Genomic DNA, 19,956 nt, shown 5'->3' with positions numbered 1-19,956 from the left:
TTTCGACTTGATTCAATTTCGAACTTTTCTCGGTAAGATCGTTCACGATGCTTCGCATCTCGGTAAACTGCGTGTGAAGGTCGGCGACGCTCTGCGAAGTGGGCAGCGTCGACACCAGCGAAGTAAGTTCGTCTCGAATCTGTTCCACGTTCGCCGTTTCCGTTTCTAGTCGTTTCAGCATACGCGATATGCTCCTTTTCAAAGCGTGTAATTCTTTTGAGGTGGGGAGATTGGCCACCCTACTCTCGAGATCGCTCAATGAACTTTTGATGTCGCTCGAATCGGATAGTGCCGTCACCGCCGATTTCAATTTTTCCAAATCTTCGCTCGAAGGTACGCTCGTCCGTAACGATTCCAAGTCACCCTGTATGTTGTCCAGTACGTGATGAAAATGAGCAAGATTCGTTTCGACGTTCAAATTTTCTAAATATTCGATCTTCTGCTGAACCGTGCTTAACGTGTCTTGTATGCTCGTCAACGCACTGGCTTCAGTGTGAATATTTTTAATTTCTTCGTTGATCAACTCCAGAGACGCCTGAAGCGTAGCGATGGTGGTTTGAATGTGTTCGAAATCTTGATAAGCCTCCAATTGAATTTTTATGTTCGCGACGCTTTTGCTGATGACTTGCAGTTCGTCTGACGATGGTAGGTTCGTCATGGTATCTTCCAAAGTCTGTAACTTGGATTTAATTTCTTCCAACGTGCCGGCGAATTCTTCTTGTAATTTGGAAACAACAACATGCAAGCGTTCTACATCAATATCCTTCACGACGGTTTGAAGTTCAGAGAAATTCTTTTCGATTGTCGAAGTTCGTTCTTCGATTTCGAGTTTCAATTTTTCCAAATCTTCATTTTTCGATTGAAATTGCTGCAATTTGGCCAAATCATTTTGAAGCTTATCCACGCTCAACTGTATATTTTGAACGTTGTCGTAAGAAGGTACGTCGACATAATTTTTTATGAGCGTTTTCAGTTCGGAATCGATTTTCAGAATAGGGTCGAGACATTGCGTTTGGAGCGTAGCGATCTCCGACTCTAAACTTTTGTTTAAGGTCTCCTGCAAAGCGATCAAATCGCTCCTCAACTTTTTAATTCGGACGTCCAACATAAGAATCTCTTCTGCGTGGTCTACACGCTTAGTGTTGCCGAAAATATCGTTAGGCATTTTGGTTAACGGTTATTTATAATAGGATAGACGATTCGTAATTCAACGAAGAGAGGAATAAGTTTGTCGTAATCTCCTAGGAGTTCGACGTACAGGTAATCTCCTGCGGAAACATCGTACGTAATGTTAGAAAGCATCTTGTCGTGCTTGATTCGAAAAATGTTCTTGCCGGTAGATATTTTGATTTCGCCTATGTTTTCCGGATTCACGGTGATTTGAAGTTTTCCATCGATCGGAATTTTGTAAAAATGTAAATTGTTGTTGAAGACGTAAAACATCTTGCCCACATCGTCATCCAATTTCGTCCAAATGCTGTTAAGGTGAACAATCAGTAGACCGTTGAGTTTAGTTAACATGGAAGGTAGAAATTCATGATCTGTCGTCGCGCGATGTACAGTCTCCATGTTGGTTTGTTTTCGGAAACCAAAGAGATTCATATTATGCTGGTTATTTAAAATACGGTCAAAGTTTTTTTTGTAATGACAGTCAGTGTTTTTTTTTTTTGTAATAACTAACAAAATGATTTTTTTTGTTTTTTTTTGTTTTTGTTTTATGAATCTTCTGTTGAAGATGGGCATATGTTGCAGGTTTTGCTTTCTGCTAAGCGATAGTGTCCCCACGGCAGTGTGTGGATTCCACATTGGAGAACACACCTCTTGTCGTCGTTGGGATCCAGGGCAATCTTCCTCACTTTGTTGGTGGTCAACACATGGTCGACGCTCTGGATGCGCTGTTCTGCTCTTAGAACCGACGACCTGGTCTTGAGGCAATCCACGAAGTCCTCGAATGTGAGATGCTCCCGAACCACCTGTCTGCCGACACCCTTGGCCTTCTTGGTAACGCTACCCTCGGCTTTGATGGTATAGGCCTTGGCGCGAAGACCTGCAAACTCGAGAATCACATCTCCGTCCTTCTCATCTTTGAGTTTGCCAGGCACCTTCTTGTTGCGGGCCAGGATACCGCTCTGGTTCGGTTGGGGATAGCCTGACGTGTCAAAGAGGTTAACCAAAGATGGAACTGTGGCTATATCCCCGTATGCGTCGGCTGTGTGAACGTGGTACACCAAGCTGTCTGTGTCCGTATAGAGAAGCGAGATGTTGTGGCCGTAGTGTGGACGTAATATGTCGTAATATGTCTCGAACATGTGGAGCTTGCTCAGATCCAGAACCGTGGCTCCAACGTAGATGGGCTTGGTGAGTTTCACCACACCTTGCCTCATGTGAATCAGAGCCAGCTGCTCGTTATAGATTGTTCGAGACTTGAACAATGGACTCGCGACAAGCTGACGACATCGCTCTTTCCTCGTCACCAATTTTATGTCCACGCGATTCCGTACATTCTCCATGGTCTTGCCAAACACCGCATTATTCATGAGCTTGAAGAAATCCTTATCAAGCTCGGACGTGGCTGCGGTGCGGTGTTCAGTGTTAACTTCAATATATGGACGCAACCACGGAGAATGCTCGAACTTGAGGATACGGTGAACTGCGTGGACTGTGACCCCTTGCTGCATCAACCACCGGAGATTCTTGTAGTGCAGGACGTAATTCTTCTTGGATTCAAAATCCATGACGAGCTTCTTCTGGTTGGAATCGGGCGGACACTTGAACTCGGGTGCAGGGGGGAGATCGCAGAACAAATCCTGCACGTTCTTGGAGAACTCAAGGTCCACCTCGGCGAAGAACCCATGTTCCGAATCGTCAAAACCTTTAATGTTGAAGTTGGAAGGATCAGCCCACTCGAACCCTCTAAAAGGGAGTGGCTGCATCATGGAGTGCCCGTACAAGTTATTCACATCCGTGTGCATGATGTAGCTCGACGGTTGGGTGGAGTCGTAGCTAGTAGCCATGTGATGGTTTTTGGCGTGCGCGTGCCGTTGCGACACCTGGACCATTCCACCCCGCACGGCGCGTTCCACAAACAGCATCATGTCCACATCCGAAAGAAGCTCCAGCTTGATTTTCGTCACCAGAAACATGGCTGACCACGCCAGTCCGGGGAGACTATAGAAGTAGGCGGGATCCAGGTGGTAGATGTTCATTGCAGTCGCCCGGAACGTCTGGAACACGTCGGCGAGGAGCGTCACATCAAGTCTGAGGTAGGCGTCGTGGTAGTCTCCGAGAGTTCGACAACCTAGCTCGCGCCACATGGACTGGGCGTGGTGATATTCTTCGTCGGTGATGTTCGAGCCTCTTAGCTGACTGTAGAACTTCGCCTGGGGAGGTAGCGACGTCTCCGCAAACTTGGTAGAGTCGGTGATGTATTCGTAGGGGTAGACCCCCTTACGCCTGAAGAGACCGGCGTCCAAGTTTGGAAAATTCGCAGAGGTAATAAGCATTTGCTCGTTGCTCAGCTTCCCTGCAAGGGCATCGAGGCTGGCCGGGAGGAACCTCAGGGAGTCGAGGAAGCGAAGCTCGACGGTAGAGTCTGCTCCCAGGATCGACACTAGTTTGCTCACACTGATGTAACGCTCCTCGTTTTGTGCCAGGACGTTGATTCGCATGTCGTCGTACCCAAGATGCTTGATCAGGTGGTGAAAGTCGTACCCCGAGCCGTTGTGAAAAAACACAGGGATGAAGCGCGGGTCCCGGGCCAAGCGGTTGCAATCGTTGCACCAAGAACCAACGTACCTACCGCTAAAGTGATCGTGGTGACGGACTTTACGGTTGTTGGCGGTGTACTCCTCGACGCAGACAGGGCAAGTGATGGCCTCGTCGTGTCTACGTTGATCATCGGGGGACAGTGGGAGCATAGACTTGGGGGTCAACAGCACCTTCCCTATCTCGTTGGCTTCCACAACCATCCTCTCGAGGAAGTGTTTGGCTGCGTCGGGACCGCGATACACATAGGGCTCGGGGGCGATGTGTTGATCTCGTCGCACCACAACGTAAGCGAAACTGGATGCATCGTGGAGTTGGTAAGGGGTGGTGGAAGAAACTTCAGGATCGGGGTCGCAAGTGGACAGGGGTTTGAGGAAGGCTTCGAAATCCGCGATAATGATAGCGGGGTGCTCTACCATGGCACCGTGCATGTGGAAACGCTCCACGGCACCAGGTTTGGGCAAGTCTGCCAACCCAGGTTCGTTGGCATTGCAGTAGAGCTTGTGGTTAGCAAGCTTCTCGGCAGCGATGTTTTCTTCTTGTAAGCTCTGGTGTTTTTGTTGTTGGTTGTCAAAAGTGATCAGACACTTTCGACAAACTTCTATGCTACCATGATGCTTGCTTTTTTGACTCGACACAAGTCTAGAGAGGGAGCGAATAAGAGTGTAGTGGTGATGGGTCTCGTTCTTGATGAGTAGGAGATGGATTTCTCGAGCATCATTGTTGTCTATGTCGCTCACCCGGATGGGGTACACCACATTTTTGTTTTCGGTGAGGCCATAAACGTTGATGGCCAACCGAGGGTTGTGTGTACGGGCCTCAAACTTGCGAATGTCCGAAAGCGCCACCGGGTAGTCGATCCCAGCCATCGCATCTTCCAGCTCTGGCTCGTAGGGTAGGTAGTGGTTAACTCGGTGTGGATGGTTTTTCCGGTCGACAGGGTGTAATGCTGCAAGCACCGACCAGAGAAAGCACTTGGCGTCACTGTTTTGAATGTTCAGGACAGCCTTTTTATCCTCAATCGCTTCTGGTAAGCGAACGTAGCTGGAGGCGGAGAGAGGCACAAACTTGCAAAGTTTGACGCGCAGTTCGTGAGGCTCACCACACAGCGAACCCCCCGAGCCCTTGGCTTGATGTTCCTCCTGCTTTGCCACCAGCTCCTCGGCAAACTTGTTGTAGATGACCTCTAGGTTTTCGACATCCGCCAGATGTAGCGTCTTCGCCTTGGTGTTGTGGCAGAAGCTGTAAATTTCGTCAGACGGCTTCTTGTACCAGCAACAAAGCGATGCGTAGAATTTGGTAGAGTGCGTTGCAAGCGCATCGCCGAGAATGGAAATAATTTGGGCTTGCACGTTCTCCAAAAAGCTACGCACGTCGCATGAGTCCTCCGAAGTAAAAGGAAAGTCTTCTAACAAATGCTGGAAAGCAGACTGGTTCGCTTTCGCCACATGCTTGACACGTTTGGCGAGTGGTGCATTGATGGTGGCTGCTTCTGCCTCTCTCTTGGTGGAGGTCGAAGGCTGTGCCCCAGATGTATTTTTGCTTAGACAAGTAAGCTTATGTTTCTTGGCATACGCAATCGTAATATGTTTATTGCATCCGGAACACAGTTCAGTGGCAGCCAAATGCTTGTCTGGCACGCAGGTGCGACAATGTCTTGCAAAATTTTTGCTTAATATAGTTTTTTTGCACACAGGGCAACTTTTCATAGAGGGCATTTTTTCGGGGTATGTTTATTTATATATGGGAAGCGTTGTCTTCCTCAAATATGTGTTTTAATCAACTCTATAAAAAAATATAAAAAAATATATAAGAAAAATATGATTGTAGATGGAAAAAACACAATAAATATTGTATGTATGTGTAATTTTATTTAGCTTACTTTCGCTAGACACGAATTTTCTTCAGATTTTATTGCCCACTAGTATATTTTTCCACCAATCTAGTAGAGGTGTGAAACTATGAAAATATACTTGTTTATATATATTTTTTTTGTTTTGGCTGATATAATAGCAAATATATATATAGTTATTTTGAAATTCTAAAACTTTCAGGTATACTTATTTTTATATGCAAACATACATCATAAAAAAATTACACAATCGTATTTTTTTCCATACACATATTTTTTATTTTCAGAAAACAAAATTATTTTCGATCTTTATTTTTTTTAAAAATTTATTTGTGTTTATAGTATTTGTCGGGCAATAGCAGATAGAGCAAGAATCGTTTTCCTACAACCCATAGTTTATAAATTACAAAACATCTTAGAAATTACATCTTGAAATTTTAATCCAAAATAACTCAAAAACAGCAGGCACTAGTCATCATCCCTCCATTAGGTTGTAGAGTACTTCTAATTTTGTATCGAATACTATTAAAATTTTCGAAATAGGGTAAAAACTAAGCCAGCAAATCAAGTTTCTCAAAAAATAAAAAAATTGTCTGTATTTCCGAAACTTGAGGGGGTGGAATTGATTTTATTTGCCAGTCGAATAGTTCTCGTCGAATCCTATCCAACAAACCTAAAATCATCATCCTAGCTCAATTAGGAGCCGAGAAAATCAATGTCTTGGAAAACATCTTAAGATTTTTGTCTTAAGAAAATTTTCTTGACAGACCGGAAGTAACATCTTGACAGACCGGAAGTCGACTTTCTTAAAGATTAAGATATTTGTCTTAAGACATTTTCCAAGACATTGATTTTCTCGGCTCCTATGGGGCCTAGAACCATGTAACTTTGGTCTATGCATATACCAGTACTTGTCCGACCCTGTGGCCGAGTGGTTAGGACATCGTGCTGCGATGCCAAGGGTCCCGGGTTCGAATCCCGTTTGGGTTTGGTTGTTTGTAAATATCCATTCATCAATTTCATCATTCACCCCCATCTTCGCAAATTAGCCAAGAGGCACAAAACGCAAAATAAAATAAACTAAATCAATCAATCAATCAATTAATATACCAGTATTTTTCCTACATGTTCACTCACCTTACAACCCACCCGATCAAAAAAAAATACTCCCTGCACGCATACACACATGTATAAATTTAAAATATAGGTTCGATATTGAAACAAAAATATTATTTTTTTTTCCTCTTCTCCTCTCTCTGGCCAAGATTGCAAATAATTGCAGAAATAATAATACCATGATATTTTTTTAGACTGTAAGTCTAAATAAATAAGATTCGAATAACTATGTACTTCTACTAGCCTTTGCGATGGCGCAGCGATAGCATTATAATCAAAAAATCTCGGCTTCGATACCCGCACAAGTAGTTCTTAAAACTGTAGGTCCAGTCCCGATTAGCCTTACTGTGCATAAAATAGACTTAAAACATCAAATCAATCAGTACTTCCACCAGCCTCTGCGATAGCACTGCAATAGCCTTGTAATCTCGGCTTCGATACCCGCACAAGTAGTTCTTGAAACTGTAGGTCCAGTCCCGATTAGCCTTACTGTGCATAAAATAGATTTAAAAAACAACAAAATCCAATCCAGAGTATCAACAAATTCAAAAAATAGAGTTTCTCCTGTACACATGTATAATTTTAAACTCAAAGTTCGATATCCTGCAGAGGTGGTTCGGATCTCGCTGTAGGCTCAGTTTCGATTAGCCTTACTATGCATAAAATAGACTTAAAACAACAAAATCCAATCGAGAGTATCAACAAATTCAAAAAAAAATAAAATTTCCCCTGTACACTTGTATAATTGTAAACTCCAAGTTCGATACCCAGTGGAAGTGGTTCGGATCCCACTGTAGACCCAGTTTCGATTAGCCTTACTGCGTAAATTTTAGTTTTATAGCTAGTCAAGCAACTTGTGTGCGTATAACTTATGCTGATATGGTACTCACCTGACAGACCAAACTAATTCGGCTTCTATTACACTTGATATTTACACTTGGTATAGCGTACACTTTTATGCGACTACCCAGTAGCAATACTCGACTGCAACTGATGTGCGAAGAATAGCAAAAAAGCAGGCAAAAGCCTTGGCATGTATCACCCCCCCCCCCCCCCCGATTCACCAGACGTTGATTGATTAATACCCGAGTGCTTCTGGCGTGCCCAGCGAGCGAAACCAACACAATATCACCGGAAGGTCTACTCCACCCAGTTGCGACCAGTTTTTTTGTGCGGGTGACCTCGGTGGGAATAATGGCGACGAAGACAATCAGATATTATCGCCTCACGTTCCCACGCTCATCATGATTTGGATCGCTGCGCCTTTGGAGCTTTCTGCGTCACTGGCGTGCCCAGCAGCGAAACAAAAAAAACTGGCCGCAACTGGGTGGAGTAGACCTTCCGGTGGGGATAATGGCAAAGGAGATAATTAGATGCCGCCGCCTCACGTTCCCACGCTAACTCCTCTAGTTACTAGCAGTATTTTGCCAAATAACCAAAATATTACGACAACAATTAACCCACCCACTATTGCCGACACCACCACTACCATACAAAAAAAAAAAACACGTGAAACCCTACAGAGGTGCGACTATCTAGAGTCGCAGCCGTTAGAACCTTTTTGGGTTGGGCACCACGCACCCTGGCGGGGTTAGGGGCCAGGAATCCTAAAAAACAACAATTATTTATTTGTTTGTTTGCGTCACAATACAGGTGCGCGCATATGCATGTGCAGCACATCGTTCCCGCGATAAGATTTTTACAAAAATCCCGATATACATTGACGCCCAGAACTTGGAAATAAGGCATATTCGCTCACCACTGTTGCCAGCTTAGTCTCCCTCTTTATCTTACGGCAACATTGACGTCTCTAGTTTTTTTTTAATTGCAGGTAGGTTGCCAACACACTCTAATTAATAATGCTACATATTATACACGCACACACGCACTGTGTTGCCATCTCTCTTTTACGGCAGTATATATTTGTTGCCGGCTCTATTGCACAGTGTGTGTATGTTACGCCAGTGTATAAATTGGCTAAACCCTTATCAAGTAAGAAAAACTATAGGTAGGTGTTGGCAGCATTGTCGGTTGTTTAACTCTTCCCCCTCTCTCTTTTTTTGTAAAAAAAAACCATGGTAGAAATACCAGTAGGTTGGCAACCTTGATTTATGCAATTAATTAAAGCAAGCCTCAAGCCTCAAGCAAGATTGCCAGCTCCTTGCCTTAGGTTAGGTTAGACCAAAATAAAAACCTTGGTAACTTTTCGAGTAAAATATTGGCAACACTGCAAGACAAGCCTCAAGCAGTATTGCCAGCTCCTTGCTTGAGGTTAGGTTAGACCAAGATAAAAACCTTGGTCATTTTTTCAAGTAAAAGGTTAGCAACACTGCGAGCCCCACCGAGCCCCAGCTGGCAACACTGCGAGAAAAGCCTCAAGCAAGATTGCCAGCTCCTCGCGTTAGGTTAGATTAGCCCAAGAAATAAAAACCTTGGTAACTTTTCGAGTAAGAGGTTGGCACTGAGCCTCACCGAGCCCCAGCTGGCAACACTGCGAGAAAAGCCTCAAGCAAGGTTGCCAGCTCCTTGTTTGAGGTTAGGTTAGACCGAAAAAAAAAAACCTTGGTTATTTTTTCGAGTAAGAGGTTGGCAACACTGTGTACCTCACTATACCTCATTTTCGGGCGCAGAATTCTCTTTGCTGTACTACTGTAATACATCCTTGGATACATGTTTTACAAAAATATTATATAAAATTTCAAACTCGCATATCTCCGTTATTATGGAAGATACAGCATTGATTTTGAACTCAATGTAATCAGGTCGAAGCCCTTTATTGGCTCATCCGCAAAAATTTAATCCATGTGTAATATTCATGCTTAGTTACCATGGAAAGTCTCGTAACAATAAAGTAAACAATCTATTTGTTCATGATTGTAGTCGTCGTCGCGGAGATTTGAAATAACCACTTTGATTGTTGAAACAATGTAATACATCCTTGGATACATGTTTTACAAAAACATTATATAAAATTTCAAACTCGCATATCTCCGTTACTATAGAAGATACAGCAGTGGTTTTACACTCAATGTAATTAGGTTGAAGCTCTCTATTGGCTCATCCGAAAAAATTTAATCCATGTGTAATATTCATGCTTAGTTACCATGGAAACTCTCATAACAATAAAGTAAACAATCTATTTGTTCATGATTGTAGTCGTCGTCGCGGAGATTTGAAATAACCACTTTGATTGTTGAAACAATGTAATACATCCTTGGAATAATGTTTTACAAAAACATTATATAAAATTTCAAACTCGCATATCTCAGTTACTATAGAAGATACAGCAGTGGTTTTACACTCAATGTAATCAGGTTGAAGCTCTCTATTGGCTCAACGGAAAAAATTTAATCCATGTGTAATATTCATGCTTAGTTACCATGGAAACTCTCATAACAATAAAGTAAACAATCTATTTGTTCATGATTGTAGTCGTCGTCGCGGAGATTTGAAATAACCACTTTGATTGTTGAAACAATGTAATACATCCTTGGATACATGTTTTACAAAAATATTATATAAAATTTTAAACTCGCATATCTCCGTTATTATGGAAGATACAGCATTGATTTTGAACTCAATGTAATCAGGTCGAAGCCCTTTATTGGCTCATCCGCAAAAATTTAATCCATGTGTAATATTCATGCTTAGTTACCATGGAAAGTCTCGTAACAATAAAGTAAACAATCTATTTGTTCATGATTGTAGTCGTCGTCGCGGAGATTTGAAATAACCACTTTGATTGTTGAAACAATGTAATACATCCTTGGATACATGTTTTAAAAAAATATTATATAAAATTTCAAACTCGCATATCTCCGTTATTATGGAAGATACAGCATTGATTTTGAACTCAATGTAATCAGGTCGAAGCCCTTTATTGGCTCATCCGGAAAAATTTAATTCATGTGTAATATTCATGCTTTGTTACCATGGAAACTCTCGTAACAATAAAGTAAACAATCTATTTGTTCATGATTGTAGTCGTCGTCGCGGAGATTTGAAATAACCGCTTTGATTGTTGAAACAATGTAATACATCCTTGGATACATGTTTTACAAAAACATTATATAAAATTTCAAACTCGCACATCTCCGTTATTATGGAAGATACGGCATTGATTTTGAACTCAATGTAATCAGGTCGAAGCCCTTTATTGGCTCATCCGGAAAAATTTAATCCATGTGTAATATTCAAGCTTAGTTACCATGGAAACTCTCATAACAATAAAGTAAACAATCTATTTGTTCATGATTGTAGTCGTCGTCGCGGAGATTTGAAATAACCACTTTGATTGTTGAAACAATGTAATACATCCTTGGATACATGTTTTACAAAAATATTATATAAAATTTCAAACTCGCATATCTCCGTTATTATGGAAGATACAGCATTGATTTTGAACTCAATGTAATCAGGTCGAAGCCCTTTATTGGCTCATCCGCAAAAATTTAATCCATGTGTAATATTCATGCTTAGTTACCATGGAAAGTCTCGTAACAATAAAGTAAACAATCTATTTGTTCATGATTGTAGTCGTCGTCGCGGAGATTTGAAATAACCACTTTGATTGTTGAAACAATGTAATACATCCTTGGATACATGTTTTACAAAAACATTATATAAAATTTCAAACTCGCATATCTCCGTTACTATAGAAGATACAGCAGTGGTTTTACACTCAATGTAATCAGGTTGAAGCTCTCTATTGGCTCAACGGAAAAAATTTGAGCCATGTGTAATATTCAGGCTTAGTTACCATGGAAACTCTCGTAACAATAAAGTAAACAATCTATTTGGGCATAATTGTAGTCGTCGTTGTGGAGATTTGAAATAACCACCTTGATTGTTGAAACAATGTAATACATCCTTGGAATAATGTTTTACAAAAACCTTATATAAAATTTCAAACTCGCATATCTCAGTTACTATAGAAGATACAGCAGTGGTTTTACACTCAATGTAATCAGGTTGAAGCTCTCTATTGGCTCAACGGAAAAAATTTAATCCATGTGTAATATTCATGCTTAGTTACCATGGAAAGTCTCGTAACAATAAAGTAAACAATCTATTTGTTCATGATTGTAGTCGTCGTCGCGGAGATTTGAAATAACCACTTTGATTGTTGAAACAATGTAATACATCCTTGGATACATGTTTTACAAAAACATTATATAAAATTTCAAACTCGCATATCTCCGTTACTATAGAAGATACAGCAGTGGTTTTACACTCAATGTAATCAGGTTGAAGCTCTCTATTGGCTCAACGGAAAAAATTTAATCCATGTGTAATATTCATGCTTAGTTACCATGGAAACTCTCATAACAATAAAGTAAACAATCTATTTGTTCATGATTGTAGTCGTCGTCGCGGAGATTTGAAATAACCACTTTGATTGTTGAAACAATGTAATACATCCTTGGAATAATGTTTTACAAAAACATTATATAAAATTTCAAACTCGCATATCTCAGTTACTATAGAAGATACAGCAGTGGTTTTACACTCAATGTAATCAGGTTGAAGCTCTCTATTGGCTCAACGGAAAAAATTTAATCCATGTGTAATATTCATGCTTAGTTACCATGGAAACTCTCATAACAATAAAGTAAACAATCTATTTGTTCATGATTGTAGTCGTCGTCGCGGAGATTTGAAATAACCACTTTGATTGTTGAAACAATGTAATACATCCTTGGATACATGTTTTAAAAAAATATTATATAAAATTTCAAACTCGCATATCTCCGTTATTATGGAAGATACAGCATTGATTTTGAACTCAATGTAATCAGGTCGAAGCCCTTTATTGGCTCATCCGCAAAAATTTAATCCATGTGTAATATTCATGCTTAGTTACCATGGAAAGTCTCGTAACAATAAAGTAAACAATCTATTTGTTCATGATTGTAGTCGTCGTCGCGGAGATTTGAAATAACCACTTTGATTGTTGAAACAATGTAATACATCCTTGGATACATGTTTTACAAAAACATTATATAAAATTTCAAACTCGCATATCTCCGTTACTATAGAAGATACAGCAGTGGTTTTACACTCAATGTAATCAGGTTGAAGCTCTCTATTGGCTCAACGGAAAAAATTTGAGCCATGTGTAATATTCAGGCTTAGTTACCATGGAAACTCTCGTAACAATAAAGTAAACAATCTATTTGGGCATAATTGTAGTCGTCGTTGTGGAGATTTGAAATAACCACCTTGATTGTTGAAACAATGTAATACATCCTTGGAATAATGTTTTACAAAAACATTATATAAAATTTCAAACTCGCATATCTCAGTTACTATAGAAGATACAGCAGTGGTTTTACACTCAATGTAATCAGGTTGAAGCTCAATATTGGCTCAACCGAAAAAATTTAATCCATGTGTAATATTCATGCTTAGTTACCATGGAAACTCTCGTAACAATAAAGTAAACAATCTATTTGTTCATGATTGTAGTCGTCGTCGCGGAGATTTGAAATAACCGCTTTGATTGTTGAAACAATGTAATACATCCTTGGATACATGTTTTACAAAAACATTATATAAAATTTCAAACTCGCACATCTCCGTTATTATGGAAGATACAGCATTGATTTTGAACTCAATGTAATCAGGTCGAAGCCCTTTATTGGCTCATCCGGAAAAATTTAATCCATGTGTAATATTCAAGCTTAGTTACCATGGAAACTCTCATAACAATAAAGTAAACAATCTATTTGTTCATGATTGTAGTCGTCGTTGCGGAGATTTGAAATAACCACTTTGATTGTTGAAACAATGTAATACATCCTTGGATACATGTTTTAAAAAAATATTATATAAAATTTCAAACTCGCATATCTCCGTTATTATGGAAGATACAGCATTGATTTTGAACTCAATGTAATCAGGTTGAAGCTCTCTATTGGCTCATCCGAAAAAATTTAATCCATGTGTAATATTCATGCTTAGTTACCATGGAAACTCTCATAACAATAAAGTAAACAATCTATTTGTTCATGATTGTAGTCGTCGTCGCGGAGATTTGAAATAACCACTTTGATTGTTGAAACAATGTAATACATCCTTGGATACATGTTTTACAAAAACATTATATAAAATTTCAAACTCGCATATCTCCGTTACTATAGAAGATACAGCAGTGGTTTTACACTCAATGTAATCAGGTTGAAGCTCTCTATTGGCTCATCCGAAAAAATTTAATCCATGTGTAATATTCATGCTTAGTTACCATGGAAACTCTCATAACAATAAAGTAAACAATCTATTAGTTCATGATTGTAGTCGTCGTCGCGGAGATTTGAAATAACCGCTTTGATTGTTGAAACAATGTAATACATCCTTGGATACATGTTTTACAAAAACATTATATAAAATTTCAAACTCGCACATCTCCGTTATTATGGAAGATACAGCATTGATTTTGAACTCAATGTAATCAGGTCGAAGCCCTTTATTGGCTCATCCGGAAAAATTTAATCCATGTGTAATATTCAAGCTTAGTTACCATGGAAACTCTCATAACAATAAAGTAAACAATCTATTTGTTCATGATTGTAGTCGTCGTCGCGGAGATTTGAAATAACCACTTTGATTGTTGAAACAATGTAATACATCCTTGGATACATGTTTTAAAAAAATATTATATAAAATTTCAAACTCGCATATCTCCGTTATTATGGAAGATACAGCATTGATTTTGAACTCAATGTAATCAGATCGAAGCCCTTTATTGGCTCATCCGGAAAAATTTAATCCATGTGTAATATTCATGCTTAGTTACCATGGAAACTCTCATAACAATAAAGTAAACGATCTATTTGTTCATGATTGTAGTCGTCGTCGCGGAGATTTGAAATAACCACTTTGATTGTTGAAACAATGTAATACATCCTTGGATACATGTTTTACAAAAATATTATATAAAATTTCAAACTCGCATATCTCCGTTATTATGGAAGATACAGCATTGATTTTGAACTCAATGTAATCAGGTCGAAGCCCTTTATTGGCTCATCCGCAAAAATTTAATCCATGTGTAATATTCATGCTTAGTTACCATGGAAAGTCTCGTAACAATAAAGTAAACAATCTATTTGTTCATGATTGTAGTCGTCGTCGCGGAGATTTGAAATAACCACTTTGATTGTTGAAACAATGTAATACATCCTTGGATACATGTTTTACAAAAACATTATATAAAATTTCAAACTCGCATATCTCCGTTACTATAGAAGATACAGCAGTGGTTTTACACTCAATGTAATTAGGTTGAAGCTCTCTATTGGCTCATCCGAAAAAATTTAATCCATGTGTAATATTCATGCTTAGTTACCATGGAAACTCTCATAACAATAAAGTAAACAATCTATTTGTTCATGATTGTAGTCGTCGTCGCGGAGATTTGAAATAACCACTTTGATTGTTGAAACAATGTAATACATCCTTGGAATAATGTTTTACAAAAACATTATATAAAATTTCAAACTCGCATATCTCAGTTACTATAGAAGATACAGCAGTGGTTTTACACTCAATGTAATCAGGTTGAAGCTCTCTATTGGCTCAACGGAAAAAATTTAATCCATGTGTAATATTCATGCTTAGTTACCATGGAAACTCTCATAACAATAAAGTAAACAATCTATTTGTTCATGATTGTAGTCGTCGTCGCGGAGATTTGAAATAACCACTTTGATTGTTGAAACAATGTAATACATCCTTGGATACATGTTTTAAAAAAATATTATATAAAATTTCAAACTCGCATATCTCCGTTATTATGGAAGATACAGCATTGATTTTGAACTCAATGTAATCAGGTCGAAGCCCTTTATTGGCTCATCCGCAAAAATTTAATCCATGTGTAATATTCATGCTTAGTTACCATGGAAAGTCTCGTAACAATAAAGTAAACAATCTATTTGTTCATGATTGTAGTCGTCGTCGCGGAGATTTGAAATAACCACTTTGATTGTTGAAACAATGTAATACATCCTTGGATACATGTTTTACAAAAACATTATATAAAATTTCAAACTCGCATATCTCCGTTACTATAGAAGATACAGCAGTGGTTTTACACTCAATGTAATCAGGTTGAAGCTCTCTATTGGCTCAACGGAAAAAATTTGAGCCATGTGTAATATTCAGGCTTAGTTACCATGGAAACTCTCGTAACAATAAAGTAAACAATCTATTTGGGCATAATTGTAGTCGTCGTTGTGGAGATTTGAAATAACCACCTTGATTGTTGAAACAATGTAATACATCCTTGGAATAATGTTTTACAAAAACATTATATAAAATTTCAAACTCGCATATCTCAGTTACTATAGAAGATACAGCAGTGGTTTTACACTCAATGTAATCAGGTTGAAGCTCAATATTGGCTCAACCGAAAAAATTTAATCCATGTGTAATATTCATGCTTAGTTACCATGGAAACTCTCGTAACAATAAAGTAAACAATCTATTTGTTCATGATTGTAGTCGTCGTCGCGGAGATTTGAAATAACCGCTTTGATTGTTGAAACAATGTAATACATCCTTGGATACATGTTTTACAAAAACATTATATAAAATTTCAAACTCGCACATCTCCGTTATTATGGAAGATACAGCATTGATTTTGAACTCAATGTAATCAGGTCGAAGCCCTTTATTGGCTCATCCGGAAAAATTTAATCCATGTGTAATATTCAAGCTTAGTTACCATGGAAACTCTCATAACAATAAAGTAAACAATCTATTTGTTCATGATTGTAGTCGTCGTTGCGGAGATTTGAAATAACCACTTTGATTGTTGAAACAATGTAATACATCCTTGGATACATGTTTTAAAAAAATATTATATAAAATTTCAAACTCGCATATCTCCGTTATTATGGAAGATACAGCATTGATTTTGAACTCAATGTAATCAGGTTGAAGCTCTCTATTGGCTCATCCGAAAAAATTTAATCCATGTGTAATATTCATGCTTAGTTACCATGGAAACTCTCATAACAATAAAGTAAACAATCTATTTGTTCATGATTGTAGTCGTCGTCGCGGAGATTTGAAATAACCACTTTGATTGTTGAAACAATGTAATACATCCTTGGATACATGTTTTACAAAAACATTATATAAAATTTCAAACTCGCATATCTCCGTTACTATAGAAGATACAGCAGTGGTTTTACACTCAATGTAATCAGGTTGAAGCTCTCTATTGGCTCATCCGAAAAAATTTAATCCATGTGTAATATTCATGCTTAGTTACCATGGAAACTCTCATAACAATAAAGTAAACAATCTATTAGTTCATGATTGTAGTCGTCGTCGCGGAGATTTGAAATAACCGCTTTGATTGTTGAAACAATGTAATACATCCTTGGATACATGTTTTACAAAAACATTATATAAAATTTCAAACTCGCACATCTCCGTTATTATGGAAGATACAGCATTGATTTTGAACTCAATGTAATCAGGTCGAAGCCCTTTATTGGCTCATCCGGAAAAATTTAATCCATGTGTAATATTCAAGCTTAGTTACCATGGAAACTCTCATAACAATAAAGTAAACAATCTATTTGTTCATGATTGTAGTCGTCGTCGCGGAGATTTGAAATAACCACTTTGATTGTTGAAACAATGTAATACATCCTTGGATACATGTTTTAAAAAAATATTATATAAAATTTCAAACTCGCATATCTCCGTTATTATGGAAGATACAGCATTGATTTTGAACTCAATGTAATCAGATCGAAGCCCTTTATTGGCTCATCCGGAAAAATTTAATCCATGTGTAATATTCATGCTTAGTTACCATGGAAACTCTCATAACAATAAAGTAAACGATCTATTTGTTCATGATTGTAGTCGTCGTCGCGGAGATTTGAAATAACCACTTTGATTGTTGAAACAATGTAATACATCCTTGGATACATGTTTTACAAAAATATTATATAAAATTTCAAACTCGCATATCTCCGTTATTATGGAAGATACAGCATTGATTTTGAACTCAATGTAATCAGGTCGAAGCCCTTTATTGGCTCATCCGCAAAAATTTAATCCATGTGTAATATTCATGCTTAGTTACCATGGAAAGTCTCGTAACAATAAAGTAAACAATCTATTTGTTCATGATTGTAGTCGTCGTCGCGGAGATTTGAAATAACCACTTTGATTGTTGAAACAATGTAATACATCCTTGGATACATGTTTTACAAAAACATTATATAAAATTTCAAACTCGCATATCTCCGTTACTATAGAAGATACAGCAGTGGTTTTACACTCAATGTAATTAGGTTGAAGCTCTCTATTGGCTCATCCGAAAAAATTTAATCCATGTGTAATATTCATGCTTAGTTACCATGGAAACTCTCATAACAATAAAGTAAACAATCTATTTGTTCATGATTGTAGTCGTCGTCGCGGAGATTTGAAATAACCACTTTGATTGTTGAAACAATGTAATACATCCTTGGAATAATGTTTTACAAAAACATTATATAAAATTTCAAACTCGCATATCTCCGTTATTATGGAAGATCCGGCATTGATTTTGAACTCAATGTAATCAGGTCGAAGCCCTTTATTGGCTCATCGGGAAAAATTTAATCCATGTGTAATATTCAAGCTTAGTTACCATGGAAACTCTCATAACAATAAAGTAAACAATCTATTTGTTCATGATTGTAGTCGTCGTCGCGGAGATTTGAAATAACCACTTTGATTGTTGAAACAATGTAATACATCCTTGGATACATGTTTTACAAAAATATTATATAAAATTTCAAACTCGCATATCTCCGTTATTATGGAAGATACAGCATTGATTTTGAACTCAATGTAATCAGGTCGAAGCCCTTTATTGGCTCATCCGCAAAAATTTAATCCATGTGTAATATTCATGCTTAGTTACCATGGAAAGTCTCGTAACAATAAAGTAAACAATCTATTTGTTCATGATTGTAGTCGTCGTCGCGGAGATTTGAAATAACCACTTTGATTGTTGAAACAATGTAATACATCCTTGGATACATGTTTTACAAAAACATTATATAAAATTTCAAACTCGCATATCTCCGTTACTATAGAAGATACAGCAGTGGTTTTACACTCAATGTAATCAGGTTGAAGCTCTCTATTGGCTCAACGGAAAAAATTTGAGCCATGTGTAATATTCAGGCTTAGTTACCATGGAAACTCTCGTAACAATAAAGTAAACAATCTATTTGGGCATAATTGTAGTCGTCGTTGTGGAGATTTGAAATAACCACCTTGATTGTTGAAACAATGTAATACATCCTTGGAATAATGTTTTACAAAAACCTTATATAAAATTTCAAACTCGCATATCTCAGTTACTATAGAAGATACAGCAGTGGTTTTACACTCAATGTAATCAGGTTGAAGCTCTCTATTGGCTCAACGGAAAAAATTTAATCCATGTGTAATATTCATGCTTAGTTACCATGGAAAGTCTCGTAACAATAAAGTAAACAATCTATTTGTTCATGATTGTAGTCGTCGTCGCGGAGATTTGAAATAACCACTTTGATTGTTGAAACAATGTAATACATCCTTGGATACATGTTTTACAAAAACATTATATAAAATTTCAAACTCGCATATCTCCGTTACTATAGAAGATACAGCAGTGGTTTTACACTCAATGTAATCAGGTTGAAGCTCTCTATTGGCTCAACGGAAAAAATTTAATCCATGTGTAATATTCATGCTTAGTTACCATGGAAACTCTCATAACAATAAAGTAAACAATCTATTTGTTCATGATTGTAGTCGTCGTCGCGGAGATTTGAAATAACCACTTTGATTGTTGAAACAATGTAATACATCCTTGGAATAATGTTTTACAAAAACATTATATAAAATTTCAAACTCGCATATCTCAGTTACTATAGAAGATACAGCAGTGGTTTTACACTCAATGTAATCAGGTTGAAGCTCTCTATTGGCTCAACGGAAAAAATTTAATCCATGTGTAATATTCATGCTTAGTTACCATGGAAACTCTCATAACAATAAAGTAAACAATCTATTTGTTCATGATTGTAGTCGTCGTCGCGGAGATTTGAAATAACCACTTTGATTGTTGAAACAATGTAATACATCCTTGGATACATGTTTTAAAAAAATATTATATAAAATTTCAAACTCGCATATCTCCGTTATTATGGAAGATACAG

General features: G+C 37.9%; 1 protein-coding gene across 1 annotated transcript; it reads right to left on the bottom strand.

The window, feature by feature from the left end:
- Positions 1-3,050: 3,050 nt before the first annotated feature.
- LOC145982454 (uncharacterized) lies at positions 3,051-7,712 on the bottom strand (the record flags this gene model as incomplete). Its single annotated transcript, XM_083115929.1, has 2 exons — positions 7,624-7,712; positions 3,051-5,550 (listed from the first exon to the last, which is right to left on the bottom strand). A coding segment is annotated over exon 2 (2,433 nt), but the record flags the coding sequence as incomplete, so codon positions are not given.
- Between the last annotated feature and the right edge of the window lie 12,244 nt (positions 7,713-19,956).

The sequence above is a fragment of the Lepisma saccharinum genome, unplaced genomic scaffold (assembly GCF_977018435.1).
Source record: "Lepisma saccharinum unplaced genomic scaffold, izLepSacc3.1 HAP1_SCAFFOLD_177, whole genome shotgun sequence".
NCBI lineage: Eukaryota > Metazoa > Arthropoda > Insecta > Zygentoma > Lepismatidae > Lepisma > Lepisma saccharinum.
This window is presented reverse-complemented; position numbering and strand designations above follow the sequence as displayed.